Below are 20165 nucleotides of genomic sequence, written 5' to 3' on the forward strand. Positions count from 1 at the left end.
TTCCTTGTGCTCTGTTTTACACCCTGTACTAAAAAAGAGCCTCTGCTGGGTCGGGACCGTGTGGCCCAGGGCTGCAGCTCCCCCTTGGTTTCTACAACCACCCTTCTGCATCACTCACTGTGCTCCAGGGTGTGGGGCTTTGCCACCAGCCAAGGACACCTGGACTGACCAAGCAGGGTCTTCTTGTCACCCCACACCACGCCAGCTGTCCCTAACTACAGCTACCACTGTGTTCCCTGGCAGTGGTTGGTAGTACTGGAGCCACTTAATTAGCAGAAACTAATGACCAATAAAGCTTTTGAAGCCACTGGCCACAGCCCTCCTGCCCCACACACTAGTGGCCCTGCAGGCACCAGCGCTCTGTCCGTGGCAGGGCAGGGTTTGGATTTCCCCTGTGTGAAAGAGCCCTTTGAAAGGAATCAGCCACAACCTGTGGGAAGTGGCCCCACCCGCAGATTTTTGGTTGGTGTGTGGAGGGCCAAGAGGGACACAGAACAAAACAAAAAATACACACAATATGTACAAAATAACACACCATCCTCTGGGTTAGTTTTTCAGGCACCTCTGTACAGATACAGTCCCAGTCAGCTGTGCCTGTGGGGTGTTTATAGCCAGGGGCATAGAGCCAGGGTCGCCTGTGGAACAGGCCCCGGGGAGCAAGCTCTGCACGGCTCCATCTCTGCACTGAGATGAGGAGTTCGTTGGGGAGATTAAGATCTGTTTCCTCCCCCTTGAACTGCGCTGCCCTCAGTCTCACAGTGTTTCTGTCTCTCGGTTTTTTTCCACCGTGGCCGAAGGGGCCCGGGACAAAGCGCTCAGTGTGCGCGCGGGGCAGGGCAGGCCTGGCCCAGGCCCACGCGGCCGCGCTGACGCACAGCGGGGGCACGGGCACTGCAGGGCAGCAGGACAAAATCACCTCTGCCCCTTCCCTCTGCGCTGGCACACAGAATGCATCACATATCAGGGTGGCCCTGAGCCCTGGGCCGTCCCCTCGTGGGGTCCCGGCCTGCTCCGCACCATCCTGGCCACGCCATTGGGACACCGCATCCCGCCACTCTGCACTGGTTTTTTGGCACACTGAGCCCTTCCCAGCTCTGCCTCGAGGCTGGGTTATTGCTTCCCTCGAGGCGCGAGGGGCCCGCGGTGCGAATCGCTGGAGGCGAAGGGGATCACTTGTAATGCTTGAGCTACTCAGGCGCGGAGCCCATTGCCCTGAGGCGGGCCCGCCGCCATGTTGGGCACCCCTCAGAGCGCGCCGCAGGCAGCGCCTACACTTCCCATGAGCCCCCGCTCCCGCCGCGGGGCGCAGTGCGGGCGGCTCCCGCCAGGGGGCGGTGCGGCGCGGAGTGGGCGGGGCGTCGGCGGGGAGGCGGGGCCGTTGCCGTGGTGACGCGGGCGCGCGGCCCCCCCCGGCGGCGGCGGCGATTGGCCGGGCGCGCGCGCGCGGGGCGCGGTGGCGTCAGGGGCGTGCGCGGTGACGCGCGGGGCCGGGGGGGGGGGCGGCTGCAGGAGCGGGGCCGCGCCTGAGGTGAGTGCGGCCGGGGGCACCAGCAGGGAGCGCGGGGACCGGGGCCGCGAGGGGCTGGGCGTGAGGGGCTGGGGGGTGAGGGGCTGGGGGGTGAGGGGCTGGGGGTGTGAGGGACTGGGGAGTGACAGGGCTGGGGGTGTGAGGGACTGGGGGGTGACAGGGCTGGGGGTGTGAGGGGCTGGGGGGTGACAGGGCTGGGGGTGTGAGGGGCTGGGGGGTGACAGGGCTGGGGGTGTGAGGGGCTGGGGGGTGACAGGGCTGGGGCTCGGGGTGTGAGGGGCTGGGGGGTAAGGGGCTGGGGGTGTGAGGGGCTGGGGGGTGACAGGGCTGGGGGTGTGAGGGGCTGGGGGGTGACAGGGCTGGGGCTCGGGGTGTGAGGGGCTGGGGGGTAAGGGGCTGGGGGTGTGAGGGGCTGGGGGGTGACAGGGCTGGGGGTTGACAGAGCTGGGGCTGGGGGTATGAGGGGCTGAGGGTGTGAGGAGCTGAGGGGGTGACAGGGCTGGGGCTCGGGGTGTGAGGGGCTGGGGGTGTGAGGGGCTGGGGGGGGTGACAGGGTTGGGGCTGAGGGGGTGACAGGGTTGGGGCTGGCGGTGTGAGGGGCTGGGGGGGTGACAAGGTTGGGGCTGAGGGGGTGACAGGGTTGGGGCAGGGGGTGTGAGGGGCTGGGGGGGTGACAGGGTTGGGGCTGAGGGGGTGACAGGGTTGGGGCAGGGGGTGTGAGGGACAGGGCTCGGTGCGAAGGGGACGTGGGTGTGGGGAGCTGGGGCGTGAGGGGCATCAGTGGGTTTAGGCTGTAGTTCCTGGGAAATCAAGCGAGACTGAGGGCGGTACGTGGCCCACACGGGAGCAGGTTTATGGGGGACAGTGTGGCTGTCCCCTGTGCCGGGGTGGGGTGCTGGAGGGTACCAGGCTCTGCAGGAGTTTGGGGCTGGAAGGAGGAGGAGGAGGAGAAGGGTCTGGGTGGACCTCAAGCAGAGCATCTGGTGAGGGGCTGCTGCAGGAGGAAGGGTCTGAGAGTCCTTTCTCATCCCTCATTCCTGCCCATTCCACTCCTCCCTGCCCTGGGATCCCAGATGAAGGACATGGGTGTGGGAAGGAATCAGACGTGCTGTAGGGTCTGGACAATGCAGACCCTCGAGGGGTCTGAGCAGTGGCTGCCCCATGAGTCAGTCCAGGGCTGGTTGCAGTGTTGGTCTCTAAAGCAGTGACCTGTGGGTTGAGGCAGCCCATGTCCCATTTCTCGTTTCTCTCCTCTCCTCCTGCCCTCTCCATGCAAATCCCTGGTTGCCTCCAGCAGAGTCTCCTCTTCTGTACAAACACGCTCCAGGGTGAGGTGGGAGTTTTCCTGATGACTTGCCGTGTGTCAGCCAGGGACAGCAGAGGAAGCATCCAGGTGGGATGTGCTGGCAGGCTCCCTCTGTGCCCTGCAAGTGTTGCCTTGTGTGTGGTGTGATGGGCAAGTCCTGGCATTTAGCTGTGAGTGGGACAAGGTGAGCCAGGCATTTCCTTTCAATTCTCAGATCTCTGCTCAGCAGCAGGGCACTCTGGTCTGCAATGAGAGCGAGCTGAGGGTGTGATTTGTGCACTCCCTGCATGTGATTCAGCCCTCGTTGACAGTGTCAAGGCTAATGCTGTGTTACTGAATTGGGATGAGCTTTATTGCTGCTGGAGGTGGAGAAAGCCACCTCCTGATGTGCTGTGGGGCTGGAATGATTTTAGTGTCGTTCTTTGTCCGAGAGATTAAGGAGAAACTTTGTCAGGATTGTTCAGAAAAACTGTCTTCCATATTGTGGGAGAAGGGATGAGAAACCCACTGTGCTGTGCAAGGGAAGCTCCTGAGGGCAGTTCTGTGGCCCCACTGAGGCAGAGGATGGTGCTGGATCCAGTCTTGGCAGAGCTCTGGGCTGTCCTCAGCCCCCACCTCTAAACAAGGGCAATCCCTGCCTTCAGGAGGATGTGGCTTTGACATCACTGGCTGGGAAATCCTGATGTGATTGATGCTCCAGTGCAAGGGACTTGGGTTATATTTTTGTATCTCAGTTGTGGCCTCCTCTGGGAGTGCCTTGATCCTGTAGGGAACACCCTCCACACTCAGCTTTTGAGGCAGGGGGTTCATGTTCTTTTTTCATCTCCCCTGGGCAGCTGCAGCTGCCACTGCCATGTCAGACCTGGAAGGATGTGCTGCACTGGGGGCTCACTCCCAGCACAGCACTCACAGGTTGCTGCCTGGCCTGGGAGGGGCTGGTGGTGCTGGTTTGTTGCTTGGTCTCTTTCTGGTCTCTTTCTGGTCTCTTTCTGGTCTCTTTCTGGTCTCTTTCTGGTCTCTTTCTGGTCTCTTTCTGGTCTCTTTCTGGTCCTCAGCTGCCTCACAAGTTGTCCCATGTCAAGGGCAGCAATACAAGCTGGGCTTTTCATTGGAGTGGGAGGAGCAGCTAAGCCTGGGTAATGTCAAGGAGGGTATGTGGGTGCAAATAGCATCATGTTCACAGCATCTTTGTTTAATGTTTTAGTCCAGTTAGTCTGCATAACTGTCTAAAAATAGGACATATTTCCTCTAAGTCCTCTAGTTCAAAGCCTCATAAGCCATTTTTTTTCAGCATTAGTCTCTTCCTTCTCTTTTGAGTCTGAAATTCATACAAGGCAAAGTTATCAGGAAAACCAAGAAGAGTGAATGAACTCTGTTGAATCCTTAAGTTTCAGCCACCCAAGAGGAAGTTCATTAAAGTTGCAGGAACTTTCTGGCAGCCTCTTAAAGGTGGATTAAGCAAGCTGGGTAAACAAGCAGCCTTGTGGCCACCATAGACCTTTTTCTAGCATCAACTTTGTGCATTGTCACAAGAGCTCAGGGTCATCAGCCTCTGGCTGCAGGTGACTTGAGGCAAAGGTGACATCCATGGTGAGGGGATGGGGCTGTCACTGCTGGGACACCCCAGGGTTTGCTCTACCCCCTGGGCTTGGGACAGATGCTGTGGAGTCACCCTGGCCCAGGGTTTCAGCGTGCAAAAGAGGGAGTGTGTGTTTAAATTTCAGAGCTGCTGCTGGACCCAGCCCAGTGCTCCCAGCAGCATAAATATCTGGCCTTCAGCACAGCCCTGGAAACTCGCTGTGTGTCCTCCTGCAGATTGCTCCAGCTCTTGGCTGTCGGTGCTGACATGGTGACCGAGCGGTGCCTTTCGGCGGCAGGCGGACAGGGACAGCTGCTCCGCAGAGGTAACCCTTCCCCTTCCCCTGGGCCACCCACCAGGCACCTAGCAGGGCTTCTGAAATCTCGGGGTAGGGAAGAGCAGCTTGCTTCCAGCAAGTTTGCCTTGGTCCGTCAGCTTAAACTTTCTTAAATTTAATTTTAAATTTCAAATCCGTGCCTTATTTTTGTTCGGTTTCTCAATATGATCTCATGGATTACTTCAGGAATACACTGTGAGGACCATGGTCTAATCCTGTTCTCCTCAGCTGGCTCTTGCTGTCGAAGCATAGTGACATAACATTTCATTATTTCACTGATGTTTAGGGCTGAAATTGGCTCTTGTAGATGAGGGAGGGCACATGAGGGCTGCACGTGTGTCACCAATCACCCAACAATCCCACACACGACCTGGCAGTGGTGTCGGACAAAGCTGAGCAGGTCATGGCAGAGGCAGGACAGGGCTTTGGAGGAGGTGGTCAGAGGGCCACGGTGGGCACTGTCCTGCCTGCAGACTCTGAAGTGATTCCTGGAATGAGCGGTGCTGTGGCTGGCTGCTGTGGCTGTGGGTGTGTGTTTGCCTCAGCACAGCTCTGAGGTGTTGAGCTGTTGTGGGTTCTGTGTCAGATTGGTGCAATGGTTACGCCATCTCTGTTCTGGTATTCAAGACACAGACTTCCAAGGATCTTCACAGCATGTGGAGAGGATTTTAGAATGATCCCCACGAGGCTTTGCTGATCAGAAGAGCATTGTTGTACAGAATTGCTTTCTGGTGTTGATGGGCTCAGTCTTTCTTGCGTGAAGCCTGTTGAAAAATATGTATTTTTGTACAGTACATCTTGTTGCCCTTTGGGGAGTATTTTGTCTGTGGCTATTGAATTATGGACTGGAAATCTGCAAATGTTCTTGGAGACTGAAGGATTGGCACAACAAGAGACTCTTGGGCTCCTCTGAACAACAGAACCTGACATACAAATGATGTTTTAATTGGGTGAGATGATGTTACAGTGCTTATGCCTGAAAGGTTATTTGCTGTCAGAGCCCAGCCTGGCTTGCCCTGACAATGACATTTTACATGTCAGGGGTTTTGTGGTTTGTACTGACTCTTTTGCTTAGAGCAGGAACAATCTGATAACCACAGATTCGTCGGGCTGCATTGCTGCTTCTCATCAGGTGCTGCAGAGTAATCTCTGCTTTTTCCAGAAGTCTCTCTGTTCAGGGATGCACTGCTGCAGTAATTTCGGAGACTCTGGGAAAATCTGGACAAGCAGGAGTGATTTCCATAGTGAGGACAAGTAAGATTTTTCTGTAGAACTAGTTTTATTTTTTTGTTAATTACTCTGAAATGTGCTTGCCTTGGCAGAATGCCTGGGAAATTGCTTTTCCAATGAAGGGTTTGGAGTGGAACGACTGATGCCAGTATGAATCCTTTTGGTCAAGGAGATTGTGAAGTGCATCTTCCCTAAAATATATGTTTGGGGATGACGTTCACTGGAGCCCTGCTTGACTGCAGGAAGGGTTCAGAGCAGAACTGACTCAAGACGTATCTTAGTTTCATTATGACTTCTTCAAATGCTTTTAATATTCACTGTTTCAGTCATAGTGTCTGGAAAATGTCTGAGTTCTCCACAGCTTAGCCAAGAGCTTGTGAACATCTGGGATCGTTTTGGTCAGGTCTGTTTGGCTTTGCAAAGGGCTCTGAAATGCATGTGTATGTTGGGGTGCTTTCCTGGGGACCTCACAGACAGGCTCTGCTCGAAGTTTTGAGTTTTGGGGACTCTGTGGTTTGCAGGGGAATCCTGACCATGGAGGAGGAAGTGGCAGGATGAAAGCACAAGCCAGAAACACAAGTGTTCATTCTGGTGCTGGGTTGAGCCAGGACCCACCTCTGGGGCTGGGGCATGGGCACAGCCTGGTGACCCCCCTGTCATCCAAAACTGTTGGCATCAGGCTGCATTTCCTGATTTGCCCTGGTGTGGGAACTGGAACTTGAAATAGCAAAAACCAGAACATGCATGTTCAACCCTTAACAGATATGTGGGTTGGAGACAGGGAATGGTTTTGGTGATTTGAAAGGGCAGATGAGCTGATAGGGAAGCATTTCTTTGATGGGCTGTTAAGACAGACTTTACTGCGAAACACATGCCTATCTCATTAGGACAGGCTTTGTCAAGCCTTTCCTGGCAGGGCTTGTGTGAGATGGCTTCAAAATAAGCAATGCTTTGTGCAGTCATCTTGCTGATGGGAACCCAAGCTCAAACCCCTGTCCTGCCTGACTTGCTACAAGTGTTTTTCAGTGGAAGTCTTGATTTCATCATAATGCAATCTGGGATATTTCTGAGAATGTCCAAATCAGCTTTTCACCTTCAAGTTGTTTATATGGGTTCTGCTAGAGATGTTGACTCTTGAAAGCTGTTTACCCCACAAGGGCTGATGGTCAGAGACCCACATGTCTGAAAACATCTGTGGGTTCTCATGTCCGTGGGGTAGAACTTGTGCTGTTAGGGACATGGGGATCTCTGGAAGAGGGTTGTTGGTGAGCATGAACTTGAGGAGCGTGCTGAGCTGCCAGCAGCTGCCTGTGTCAGGAAGCAGTAGCTGTTGGCTGGCTGTGAGCTCTGTGGCTCACCCTGAACCCCCAAGATGGTGCCAAGGGCATGAGGATGTTATGAAAGGTGCGAATGCTTTGCTCGAGCGTTTTGTTTTCTGGGGGCTGAGGCAGAAATCCAAATGGTCAGAGCACACTGTGAGTCTTGGCAGGATCACTCTGACACGGTGGCTGCTCCTTTCCCTGCTGAAAAGGCAGGGGAATCTCTGTTGTCCAGGCAGCTATTGCTATGTGAATGTGGCCAAAAATAGCGAGGAAACAGCATTCCCATCTAGTTCCCTGAGAGGGTGTTGTGCTAGTTTGTGTAGAAAAATGATTCTGGTGTTCTCTGGAGCTTTTCTTCCGGGGATGTGTGCAGTCAGACTGGGACCCCTGTTTTCCTGCTCCTGAGGGGAGCTGCAGCAGACACAGCAATGTGCTTGATCCGTCTCGCTGCGCATGTCCTGGCCCTGCTGAATCATCAGAACCCGTGCCTGGGCACAATTGCTCTCTGTCAGCTGCACCCTGGGATCAGAGCGGCGTGGCTGGTGCCCAGGATATTTTGCTAAAGTCTACAAAACCAAGCAGCACTTCTCTGGGAGTCCAAGTGTAAACATAACAAAACTTACAGGCTGATGGATTTATTTTTTTTCATGGTTAGTCCATGGGATCTAAAATCTGTTGCTGCAAAGAGGAGGAGGCTTGCTGTTGGTTTTGTGGGCATTTTTCTGCATCTGGGAGCACTGGCACTAAAACCTAGGGGCCTGCTGGATGCTTGGCTCCAGACAGAAGGCTGCATGCATGTGTGTGATCCTTAGTGACTCATCAGCCCACTGCTGATTTTCTGCCCCAATTGCTTTTCTGGGGAGCTGATTGCCCCTTCCAAAGCATGGGTGGCACTTGCTGGTGTCCCAGTGACCCTGAGACTTTGGGAAATTCTAAGCTGGGTGCTGGTGTGCACAGCACTGCCAAACTTGGCCCCAGTGCTCCCGTTCACAGCCACAGCTTGTTCCACTCACCACTTTCCTGGAGTTCCATTTCAGTGCTGCTCTGAGTCTGCAGCACCCTGTGCCCACTGTTTGCCTTGGGTAGTGGTGTTGCTGTTTCTGTGAGCTCCTCCCTCAGCAGCCCTGTTCTATAATTACTGATGTTCCTGAAACCAGATCCTTCCACGTGTCCTGCTCAGGTTCAGGAGGACAAGGGGTCCCTGAGCAAACTGACTGCCTTGGGGTACAGCCAAGAGGACTTCAGCAGTTTGGGAACGTGTCATCTTACAGTGGTTCATTGAATTCTGAGCCTCCAGCCTCCTCACCTCTGGGATGCTGCAGGAAAGGGGAATACATCCCAGACAGCTTCTCTGGTGTGAGAGTGCCAGGTTTGCAGCATGATCCCAAAGCATTGCCACAGTTCCACAGCCACCTCTGCTGTGCCCTGGGCTGTGGGGGATGATCATCTCTCCTTGCCAGACTTAATGATCTTCTCAAATAGCAGCACTTCTGTGCCATTTCAAGCACTGAGAAGCCCCAGTGGTGTCACCTTTCCAGTACCTGCTTGTTTTCTGGCTGCTGTCCTTGTTCCTATGGGTAAGACCCACGTGCCCCTCCTGGCCATAGATACTTGGGGCTGTCCTGAGTTGACCACTGAACAGAAATACCAGTCAGCAGTTGGCAGAATGAGATGTGCCAGTTTACTTCCTGAAAGTTGTCCTGGAAATGCCTTGTACAGGAATGTACAACACGAGATGATGGTCACAAGCAGTGCAGGGAGCTGACCTGGGGCTGGGCAGGCCAGACCTGCGAGTGTGACTGCAAACAGGTGTCAAAATCTGTAATACAGGAATAAACAATGACACTTGGCACTGATCTATTGCTCTGCACTTCCAAAACATGCTGTCTTCCTGAGCTAATGCAACCAGGGAATGATCAGGAAGGAAGCACTGTAAGAATCCTGGGTTTGTTTCTTTCTGGTGGGTTTTGGTTGTGGTTGGGTTTGGGTTTTTTTTTTTTTTGTGATCAAGTAAATGGAGGTAGGGGACCTGACCAGATTTGCTGAAGGTCAGGGAGCAGCACTTCAGTTAAGAGCTGAGAACTGCACAGCTCCTCCCTGCCTGCCCTGCTGCTGCCTGTCACCCACTGAGCCTGATGAGGGCAGGGAGTCCCTCTGCTGGGAAGCTGTTGATTCCTCTGTCTTCCCATGTCTGCCAGCTCAAGATTTTGGAGCACATCTCATGCATGCTTGCTGCTGGAGCCAGGGATGGCTGCAGCTCCTGGAGAAGAGCAGCCTGGCAGACCCTGCTTTGTGCATGGCTGAGAGTCCAGTGCCCAAAGTCTGCTGTTCTTCTGTGTCTGCAATACCTCTCACAACCTGAACAAAGCCAGCAGCAGTTCCTTTTGGAGCAAAATGTCATGACCTGGTTTTGGGGACAGCATCAATCATGGTACAAAAAGAGAAGAATCCAGCAAGTTTCGTAACCTTTTTAATGAGCTGGGGTTCTTTCCCCCCTCAGTGCCCAGGAAGTGGGTGAGCTTAAACATGCAATAGATCTGTGATTCATTTTGGCAAGCCAGGCTGCTCAAGGCAGTTGAGGGAATCTCCTGCACCCTGTGTCACAAGTCCTGGAGTAATTAGCAGCAGCTCATAGTCATGGCAACTCTGGCAGCACCCCTCTGCTTAAAGAGCCCAGCTCACTGCTGGGGAAGCAAGGGGGTCCACACTGAGCAGCCTTGGAGAGAGAATCACAGGACTGGGCTCTGGGGCATGGTACAGCATCTAAGCAGATGCTTCAAGAGGAAGAATCTGTCCCAGAATGTCTGTCCTGGTCACTGCTGTGTGGGAGGGCTCTTCCTTGCTAGCTGTAGTAGTTTATTTTTGTGTGTAGCCTGCCTTGAGGCCAAGGCTTTGAGTAAGGAAGGAAACACTCAGCTACTAAGTGCTGCTGAGATCTCATTGGCTAATATGAGGGTATGCTGATCTTCCAGGAGCAAACATAAACATGTTTTCAGTGTTTGTCTCGCCTGTTTTGTACCCTCAGTTACCTTTCCTGTATTGCAGCATCTGCTTAGCTCTTATTTGGCTTTATTAGTAGTAGCTGACGTGTAGGAGGAGGAACAGAAACTGGTACTTGATCAGCAGATCTTGGAAGCAGTGACACAACCTGAGGAAGTCTGCAAAAGGTGGTTAACCAGCAGCAATCACATCTCCTTTATGGATTCAGGTCAGTTTTTGACTGTGGATTCAAAATGTGCTGTACATCACAGTGCTGATTTCTCATCTCACCCCTTCTGTTTCTTTTGGCTGGTGAACTTTGGTGTATCTGGTGAACTTTCTTGCCCAGAGGAATAAGCACAAGTGAGGAGCACTCCCATGATATAATGGTTTCCTTTTGCCATTCTTTGTGGCCTCTTTTATAGTACAGTTGTACTGAACAACTGCTTTGAGGAGATCAACTCTGTGACTTGACTCGTGGGAGGTTTGGACCTTTCTTTGGTGCTTTGCCTTGTCTGGAAACTCTGAGCTTGGCTCCAGGGTCTGTGTGCTAATCAGCAGGATTGGCTGCCAGGGGAGCTGCCAGGCCACAGGGGCACAAGCTGTTGGTTGATGATCTGGAGGTTTGGATCTTGGTCAGCTCTGGAGAAGTACTACCTTGTTGCAGGGAATCCACACTCCTTTAAATCTCCTTTTAACTTTTATTCCTGTTTTTTTCCCTCTCCTGGTTATGCCACGTCTCTCTCCCTGCTCCCACTGTTGGTTTAGCTTGGCATAGATGCCAGCTTCTAGGAAAGACAAACCTGTTGCCCAAGCTGTTGGCAGCCAGCAGGCATCAGCCCAAGCCCAGAGCCAGCAAACAAACCCTCCCTGCACCAGCTGCAGAGGAACTGCTGGCTCAGCCAGGGTTACCAAAGCTCCTTGGAGCAGGCATTGAGGCGAGGGCACAGCAAGTCATGGGATGCTTGTGCTCTTGCTCATTCCCGTCCTGTGGGAAGAGGAAGGGAAACAGCTCTGCTAGGTTCTCTGGATATGCTTAGGAAGGAATTCACAGTCTCCATCTCGTTGCCATCAGTGTCCTGTGACAGCTGGTGAATGGAAAAAGGGGTGGGTGTCTATGGCAGGCAGGAGTCTCTACCCAGCCTCCTGCAGCTGGAAGTTTGTGTGCTGTGCTCTGGCACAGGACCCAGCCAAGAGGAGGAGACCAAGCTATCTCTTCTCCTGCTCTGGCAACTTGGCCACTGGATGTGGAGGCACCAAATGTCTGGAGAGGTGCTGGGGTGGAGATGGGTCCTTTGGCTGTCCTTTGTCATCCCAGTGCTGTCCCACAAGGATTCTGGGCTGCAGTGCTGGCAGGGCAGGTCCCTCCCTGTGCTCAGACAGAGAGAGTTTGGACAAACCTCTGGAGAGCAGAAGGGGCTGCAGCCTCCTATGTGAGATCAATCCTTTTTCCCAGTCCTCTCCCTCTATCCCAGTTGTTTAGAAAATGGGAAGGGCTAAGGGAGAGGCAGGTGTGCAAAGAGCTCCCACAGCTCCCCTCTGCCCAGGCCCCTGAACTCTTGGCCTGCAAGGAGATGTACAAACAATACATTCACAGCCTTCTGGTAAAAGCTTTTCTCTCTCTGGCTCTCCAGCCACTCTCAAAGGGTGGGATTCACATCCATATCCTTTTCTTTCCTTTCTTAATGCCTCTGTGCACATGAGGCCTGTGGAACTGTCTGTCTATGTCTCATCCTCTGCTTTCCCCCTCCTCACACCCATCCAAGACTGACTCCAAGCACAGTTTTAGAGTTGCTTTTTTGGGTTTTGGGGAGCAAACTGCATGCCAAAAAGTCACTGCCACCCTGGGAGCACATGGCCCTGAGCAGAGCCAGTGGATGGAGGACAGCATGTCAGGGATGTTCCCACATTATTCCAACATGACCCATGAGACATGTGGGGCAAAGCAGAGAGCTCTGTCTGCAGTGGGTTTAAAGCAAGGGGCTTGTGCTGGATCCAGGGACAAGGAGAATCTAATGAGCTGCTCATTAAGCTGCTGCAGGATGGATTTTCCACTGCAGACAAGCTTCTCCTGCCACAAGCTTCCCCCACTAACTGCTCTTCCAGGCAAAAGTGTTTCCCTGATGTTTGTGTGATCATTTATATATATAACCCTGAAAACAGTGAAGTTCATTACCCTCCATCTCCAGTGAACAAGTTTTCCTGCCTGTCTGCCATGTCCCACTGCGTGGGATGTGTGAGCAGGGGCCAAGGATAACACAGCCCTTCAATGGTCCCTCAGTGCTCGTGTGGAGGCACGGGAAGGGAGCAGCCCCTGCTGCTCCTGCTGCCAAGGAGCACAGGGCAGCGTGCTGTCACTTATGTACCTCACCTGGAAACAAAGCCACCTGCCTGCAGTCTGAATTCCCAGTGTGGAGGGAAAAAAATAAAACCCCCTCAGCCACAGGAGACCCAGGCTCTGGTACAGCACCAGCTCCAGGGGTGACTTGTGTCCTTTGTGATGTGTTTGTGTTCACCCTCCCACCTGCAGGTTTTGTTCCCTCCCTGAGCTGCTTCCTTGCTCCTTCAGGGAGCTCTGACCTTGATGTTTTTCCAGCAATCCAAGGAGCTGGCTGCAGCTCAAGTTCAAAGTGCCGGGTGTGAGGGTCTGCTGTGGGAGGGCAAACAAATCCAGGGAGTCCGGGGTCACTGCTGCCCTTGCCCAGCAAGCCCTGAGTTGTGCTGTGGGCTTGGGCATGGGGCACAGACCATGCCAGAGCTTGGGGTTGCCCTTACACAGAACCCCTGCAATATCCTGCATTAGTTTAATCTGGGTCTGCAAATTGAGGCTCTCTTGGTTGAACCTGGATTTCAGTGGCTTTCCTGATGGGTATTTCTCCACTTAAAAATAACTCTCTTAAGGAAGTGGATGGAAGTTTACATAAGATGGGCTTGAGGTATTAATTATTCAGGGAAGAGTCATTTAGGAATCAAGATCCAGCATGGCTGGGAGGGAGGTGGGAATTGCTCTGCCACAGCCAGGGTACCGGGGCTGCATCGCTTGGATGGCTGGAGCTTTTTGTGGGCTCCTTGGGATGGAGTAAGGCAAACAAGGAGAGGAAGTGTGTGGGGGAGGACGGGGCCGTTCCTCCCACAGGAAACCCGGGATTAAGACACTGCTTGGATTGTGTGGCTGCTGGGATTGCACTGCTGGACCCCGTGGCTGAGCACGGCCCGGCGGCTGCGCAGAGCAGCAGCAACACGTTCAGCCCTGCTCTTGGCAGAGGAGCCAAGTGAAAACAAACACAAAGGCTGCAACTGGCAGCACTCTGACGGGAAGGAGTGTGAGTGCAGGGCTGACAGGAAGCCATCAGTCTTGCAGATGGGCCAGGGACTTTTAGCCACTGCCTGCTGCTGCACTGAGTCCTGCTCCCCCTGTATCTTCCACCCATGGGCACAGTGTGCCCTGATCAGCTGCTGCTCCCAATCCAGGCTCTGCCATGGCTGGGCAGGGACAGAGGGTGAAGCCAGCTCTACTTTGATCCTTCTGGAGGTGTTGGCTCTATCAGACCCTGGCCCTGGCTGCTGCCATCACATCCCAGGTCACTGGCAGCTCTGGGGGACATTGTCTGGGGCAGCATTTCTGCTATGGGACTTGTAAGCTGGTGATCTCTGGGTGGCATCTGGGCTGGTTTGTGGTCTACTGGGCTTTAAAAACAATTCTGTGAGCCTTTGCTTCCTCGAGTCCTACAGAATGTTTATTCCACAGTGCAAAGGGATCTTTAAACAGGCCCTGCTCTACATGTCTCAGTGGCTGAGGAGCAAGCACAGAGCAGGACTGGTGTGGCTGGTGACACTGCCCTGCTGCTGAGCTGCTCTGTGCAGGCACTCAGTGGCCTCTCTCCATGTCCTGCAGGCTAGCAGGAACAGCCTGGTGGGGTCCATCTTGGATAGACGCGGATGATGCCAGAGCTATGACAGGGATTGCAGTCTTGGCACTGAGGGGTGATCAATTATGGAACAACTACAGGAGGAAGTACCTGAGGTCAAGGAAGAGGAAGAGGAAGAGGCAGTGATGGTGGCAAGTGGAGCCTCAGACCCAACTGGAGGACCAGACAGCTCGCTGCCTTCAAGCAGCTACACAGGTGAGTGGAGCTACAGGAGCTCATCCAGGTGCCCACAGCCCCCAGGCAGCATGCTCAGCTGCAAGGGCAGAGGATCTGTCCCTGAATGAAGTTAAGCTGAACTGAACATTTCACATTTGTGAAATAATGCTCCAAGTTATGTAGAGGCTTATTTCTTTCTCTGAGGTCACTGCACAACCATTGCAATGGGTTTTGGAGTGGAAATTAAAAGGACAGGCAGGTAACATTGTGCTTCAGAGCAAGGGACCTCCCAGAGTGCTTGGAAATTCTTCCTTTGACACTTCTTGAGGTCCTCAGAGCAAAGTGATTGTAGGAGGTGGGAGAGAAGGTTTGTGGATGCAGAAGAGGCTCCTCCAGAGCCCTTGATGTTCCAGCTGGGATACCCTGTGCCAGCAGCCGGCCAACAAGGGATTATAAAATCTTCTGGTTGGGGTTTCATTGCCAGGACATGAATGCCATAGGGAAGAAAGGAGCATTGATGTGGAGTCTGAGCTGCTGGGGCATTCTTGGCTCTGTTCATGGCATTGGCATTTGCCCGTAGCCAGTGCCAGATTCCAGATGTGATACCAGGAGCAGGCAGGACAGGGCTGGAAATCCCTCCTCAGCCCCACAGCTGGAGGAGCTGGCCACGCCTGTGGCTGTGACATGGGAGGACATGTCCCTGTGTGTGTTTGCAGACCTGTCACAGAGCTCCTCTCCCTCGCTGTCGGACCAGCTGCAGCTGGGCTGCGAGGAGGCGGCGCTGGGAGCGCTGAACGTGGAGTGCAGGGTCTGTGGAGACAAAGCCTCGGGCTTCCACTACGGCGTGCACGCCTGCGAGGGCTGCAAGGTGAGTCCCAGGGGCAGCTGGGTGCAGCAGCACCAAGCAGGGCTTAGATCCCAGCGTCTGGGCTGCCTCCTCACACAAGATTTGCAGCAAAACAGGGATTCGGGATTGATTGTAAAAACCACAACCTGGCTAGAATGGGGCAAGTATAGGCAGGCAGTAAATGCTGCCCTGGGAAGAGGGCTGAGACCTGTGTGGCCCAAACCTTGCCTTGTCATCCTTTGTTGTGTAAAGCAAATCCATCTGTCCCCACAGGGACCCTGAGTTTGCTTTTAAATATAGTTTTTGTGTTGCAGATCAGCAGTGAGCTGTGCATTTATCTTCCTGGGATCACTTGCTGCAGCTTGGATGTTCCTCTGGAATTCTTTCCCCTGCAGCAGATCCAGCAGGGTTGCATTAGCAGCCCAGGTCCTGCCAGACATTCCTGCAGGCTGGGGTTGGTTCCTCCATCCCTCTCTGTGGGCTGCTGGCACAGTCACAGCACCAGGCATGGGGTGCCCTCACACCTCTTCCTCTGCAGCTCCTTTCTGCTACCACACGATCTTTCTTTGGGATAGACACTCTGAGAGAGATCAGAGAGACCCAGGGCTCCCCCTCCTGAGCCTCCCTGAAGCTCCTGGGGATAACAAACCAGCCTGGTCCCAAGCTCCATGTCCCCCTGCTCCCTGCTTGCAGGGTTTCTTCCGCCGGACGATCCGCATGAAGCTGGAGTACGAGAAGTGTGAGAGGAGCTGCAAGATTCAGAAGAAGAACAGAAACAAGTGCCAGTACTGCCGCTTCCAGAAATGCCTCTCGCTGGGCATGTCACACAATGGTGAGTGTCACTGCTGCCCCCAGGCCTGGCCACCTGGTGACACGGGGCCAGCTGCCCTCCTGTGGAGGGTGCCCATGCCTGCTGTGCTTTAGCCCATGGCTCTTCTTGCTGAGGTATCACTCAAACCCAGTGCTTCAAGCATTGACTCCTCTTCCCCTTTTTCTGTATGAGAAGGGGCTGTTCATTCCCACCATGCAGTGCAGCTGCTGGCACATGGCTGTCCCTTATGGACTGGCCCTGAGGGAACTGGACACACAAACTGTTCTTCTGTGCTGGGACTTTTACACTTCAGGTGTAAGAATCTCAGACCCAGACAAGCAAAGGTGTTTATGTGGGAAGCAGGGTTTGAACCAGAGCCAGAGGAATGGGATGGGAGTCTGGTGTGAGGAAGCAGCAGTGACTGTTTCATGTAGTTGTTAGAGCTGGAGGAACTGCAGCCTGGAGAAGCATTGTGTTGTGCAGCTGCAGGTGTTCTCCAGCAGACCTGTCTGTCTGCAGTGGCACAACAAACTGCTGCCTCTCTGCATGCATCTCCTGGGGTCCCCCTGCTGTCCTGACCCCCAGTTTTTCCCCCAGCCATCCGCTTTGGGCGCATGCCAGAGGCAGAGAAGAGGAAGCTGGTGGCAGGGCTGACAGCGAGCGAGGTCGGCTGCCAGAACCCACAGGTGGCTGACCTCAAAGCTTTCTCCAAGCACATCTACAACGCCTACCTGAAGAATTTCAACATGACCAAAAAGAAAGCAAGAGGTATCCTGACCGGCAAGGCCAGCAGCACCCCAGTAAGTTCCCTCCTAGGGCAGGTGGGGTTGGCCATGGCCAGCACGGGGGACTGTTCTCTGGGAGATGCTGCTGTAGCTGTTCCACCATTCTCACCTGCAGCCAGGTGGGCTCTGCATGTCCTGCCCCTTGCTGGGAAAAATCCCATTGCTCTGCACATTTGTGCTGTGGTGGGTGGGTGCAGATTACCTGGGCACTGTCAGCCCCAGAGGCAGGGCACAGGGACAGGCAGACCCAAACACAGCTGTCCTGAGCAGAGCTGGCACCTCGAGTCCCACAGCACACTCCTAACTTGCTTCTTGTTCAAGCAGCCTTTTGTGATCCATGACATGGACACCTTGTGGCAGGCAGAGAAGGGGCTGGTGTGGAAGCAGCTGGTGAATGGCATCCCCCCCTACAAGGAGATCGGGGTGCACGTCTTCTACCGCTGCCAGTGCACCACGGTGGAGACCGTGCGGGAGCTCACCGAGTTCGCCAAGAGCATCCCCAGCTTCATCGGCCTCTACCTCAACGACCAAGTGACTCTGCTCAAGTACGGGGTGCACGAGGCCATCTTTGCCATGCTGGCCTCCATCATGAACAAGGATGGGCTGCTGGTGGCCAACGGGAACGGCTTTGTGACCCGCGAGTTCCTGCGCAGCCTGCGCAAGCCCTTCAACGAGATCATGGAGCCCAAATTTGAGTTTGCTGTGAAGTTCAACGCGCTGGAGCTGGATGACAGTGACCTGTCCCTGTTTGTGGCTGCCATCATCCTGTGTGGAGGTGAGCGGGTGGCCTCGGCCGTGCCAGGGTCAGGAAGAGGTGGTTCAGAGGGGGCTAGGGGAGCTGAGCTGCAGCTGGGCTTGAGGTCAGCCAGGGATGTCTCAGGGGCATGAGAGAAGAACTGAACACTTCCAAAACCAAAGCTTCTCTGTGGAGGTGATGCCTGGCAAGCTCGGACCAACAGCAAGGAATGTAGAAGTGGCATCTCCTTCTCTTGTGCTGCTGTGGGATATGTTGTCCAAGGGCACACTTCTCCCCTTTCTAGCTGATGAGGTTGAATCATGGTGGGTGGGTTCCAGTCCCTGGCTCCCTTTCCCCTGCACCATGACCCTGCAGCTCCCCTGCTTCCTCTCCACAGACCGCCCTGGCCTGATGAACGTGAAGCAGGTGGAGGAGATCCAAGACAACATCCTGCGAGCGCTGGAGTTCCACCTGCAGTCCAACCACCCCGATGCCCAGTACCTCTTCCCCAAGCTGCTGCAGAAGATGGCTGACCTGCGACAGCTGGTGACAGAGCACGCCCAGCTGGTGCAGAAGATCAAGAAGACAGAGACAGAGACATCTCTGCACCCACTTCTGCAGGAGATCTACAAGGACATGTACTAAGGACCTGTTATTTATGAGAATGAAGCCATGGATTCCTATTGAGACTCTTTGTACAGAAACAAAGAAAACCCTTCCCAGTGTCTTCCATTTCTCCTACTGGAAATTCTTTTCTCTGTGACCCTGACACACGGTACATAGGGCAAGATGCCATCAGGATTTGCAGGTGCCTCCTGCTCAGCCAGGGCTTCCATTAACACACACTAACAAATCTGCAAAGCTGCTGTTCCCCTTCGTGTGGCCCAGTTTACATGGCTCAGGCAGCGAGGTCACTGTGGCACCTCGGGTCCCCAGGGTGGGGAGCCCTGGTCCTTGGGGGTGCAGGGCCAGCAGGGCTGACAGCAGCACTCACAGTGTCTGTATTCTCTTGTTTGTTTGCACTCCAAGGACGTGGAGCCATGAAGTCTGGGACAGTGTGATGAAAGGATGTTTCTCTCTTTCCCAAAGAAAAGCTCACGGGTAGGGCTGTCCCAGGGGAGACCCTCAGCTGCAGCCCCCCATGCTCTGCAATGTGTGAACTCTGCCTTCCTGGGTGCTGGGTGGGAGCCTTTGCTCCTGGCACCCTCATTCCACAGGGAATGTGTCCCTTGGCACCTCAGTAGGGGAGGCTGGGATGGGAAAGTAGGAGGGAAAGGATTTGACTCCTTAAACTTCACCTTCAGAGCAGAGGCACAGAATCCATGGCTTCCACAGGCTGCTCTGCACAGATGTGGGTTACAGAAAAGGTGTGTGGAGAGTCAGAGGCCTTGAGCTGGTCAGGGTTTGGTGTCCTGCCTCAGTTTCCCCTCTGTGAAAGGGACCTGGATTGTCACATGCTGCCTGCTCAGAGCAGGAGCACAAGGATCTGTTAGTGCATTGGTTGCAGAGAGCTTTGCAGCTGTAAATGCCAAGGATTTATAAACAGGGAGGGGGTGGCTGGGATGCTCCCAATGAGCAGGAGCCTCCCAGGGAGCGTGGCTGTGTCAGGGAAGCTGCCAGTCCCCCTCTGCCACTGCTCCCAAGGGTGGGAGCAGCTCCAGGCTTGGTCTGCCTGATCCCAGCACCCTTCTGGGACTTTACCTCACAACTTCTCACAGCTGTAGTGAAACACCACGCTGCTGCCTGGGCCAGGCCAGGCCCCTGGTGTGTCCCTTGGGCTTTGGGCAGGGGGAGGATGGACCTGGGAAGGGCTCAGTTTCCCTTTCAGGATAATGGTGTCTCACCTAAGAAGTGACACTTCCCTGTGTGCAGCTCCTAGCCCCCTGTGTCCTGAGCAGCCTTATTAAAATACTGATATTCCCTAGGAGGGCTTGTGGGAGCAAATTATTCGCTTTTATTTTACTTTCCTCCTCTTCAGGGTAGCAGATTTCCCTGGTGCAATAATTCCTTTAAAACCCAAAGGGGAAGAGCACTGGGCTTTCCCTCCCCATCACAGGGCTGGCCTGGTCCCAACCCCCCCCCCTGCTGCCACACTCCTCAGTTCGCCGTGCCTCAGTTTCCCTGCCAAGCCCTCCCCTCCCTACCTCGCAGGGGTGTTGGGAATCACCGTTTCTGAAGCACTTTGAAGCCCTCTGGGGGAAGGCACTGGAGACGTGCATGTGCTGGTCGGAGCCCGGGGATTTGTCCTTCCCAAAATCCCGGTGGTGTCCCCACCTCGGTGGCAATGCAGGACTCGTGCCCTTCACCTGGGAAACTTTTTGCTCTTCCTTCCTCGACAGTATAACAACCCTCAAACTGAAATGTATATTTTTGCTAGAAGTACAAACTTCCAAGTGTTTTTAATAATATAAATAGTGTCCACAAACTGACTTGACTTTAAATAAATCTGAACTAAATATTTAAGAACCTTTTAGCGTCCAGCCTGTCTTTGTGGGCTTTCTCTCAGCACCTGGGGGCAGCTGTCCGTGGGAGAATTTCCAGCAGAGGCCATGGGATTTGCTGTGATTTCCAGGGATTTGCTGTGATTCCTGGGGCTCTGTAATTCCCGGATTTGCGGTTT

The 20165-nt window shown here is 54.2% G+C and overlaps 1 protein-coding gene across 10 annotated transcripts; it reads left to right on the forward strand.

The window, feature by feature from the left end:
• The first annotated feature begins 1412 nt into the window (after window positions 1–1412).
• On the forward strand, window positions 1413–20011 carry PPARD (peroxisome proliferator activated receptor delta). Of its 10 annotated transcripts, XM_064398851.1 has the most exons (9): window positions 1504–1528; window positions 2826–2921; window positions 4650–4738; window positions 14177–14405; window positions 15083–15234; window positions 15907–16045; window positions 16622–16824; window positions 17131–17584; window positions 17943–20011. In XM_064398851.1, exons 4-9 carry the CDS (start codon window positions 14276–14278, stop codon window positions 18188–18190), a joined length of 1326 nt encoding a protein of 441 aa, XP_064254921.1. In that variant the 5' UTR covers window positions 1504–1528; window positions 2826–2921; window positions 4650–4738; window positions 14177–14275; the 3' UTR covers window positions 18191–20011. The 10 variants fall into 10 exon arrangements, with proteins under 10 accessions (XP_064254925.1, XP_064254927.1, XP_064254923.1 ...); XM_064398853.1 differs by lacking the exon at window positions 2826–2921 and having other exon boundaries at window positions 1480–1528; XM_064398858.1 differs by lacking the exon at window positions 1504–1528 and having other exon boundaries at window positions 2410–2921; window positions 14291–14405.
• The last annotated feature ends 154 nt before the right edge of the window (window positions 20012–20165 follow it).

Source organism: Passer domesticus, chromosome 25 (genome assembly GCF_036417665.1).
Source record: "Passer domesticus isolate bPasDom1 chromosome 25, bPasDom1.hap1, whole genome shotgun sequence".
Lineage (NCBI taxonomy): Eukaryota > Metazoa > Chordata > Aves > Passeriformes > Passeridae > Passer > Passer domesticus.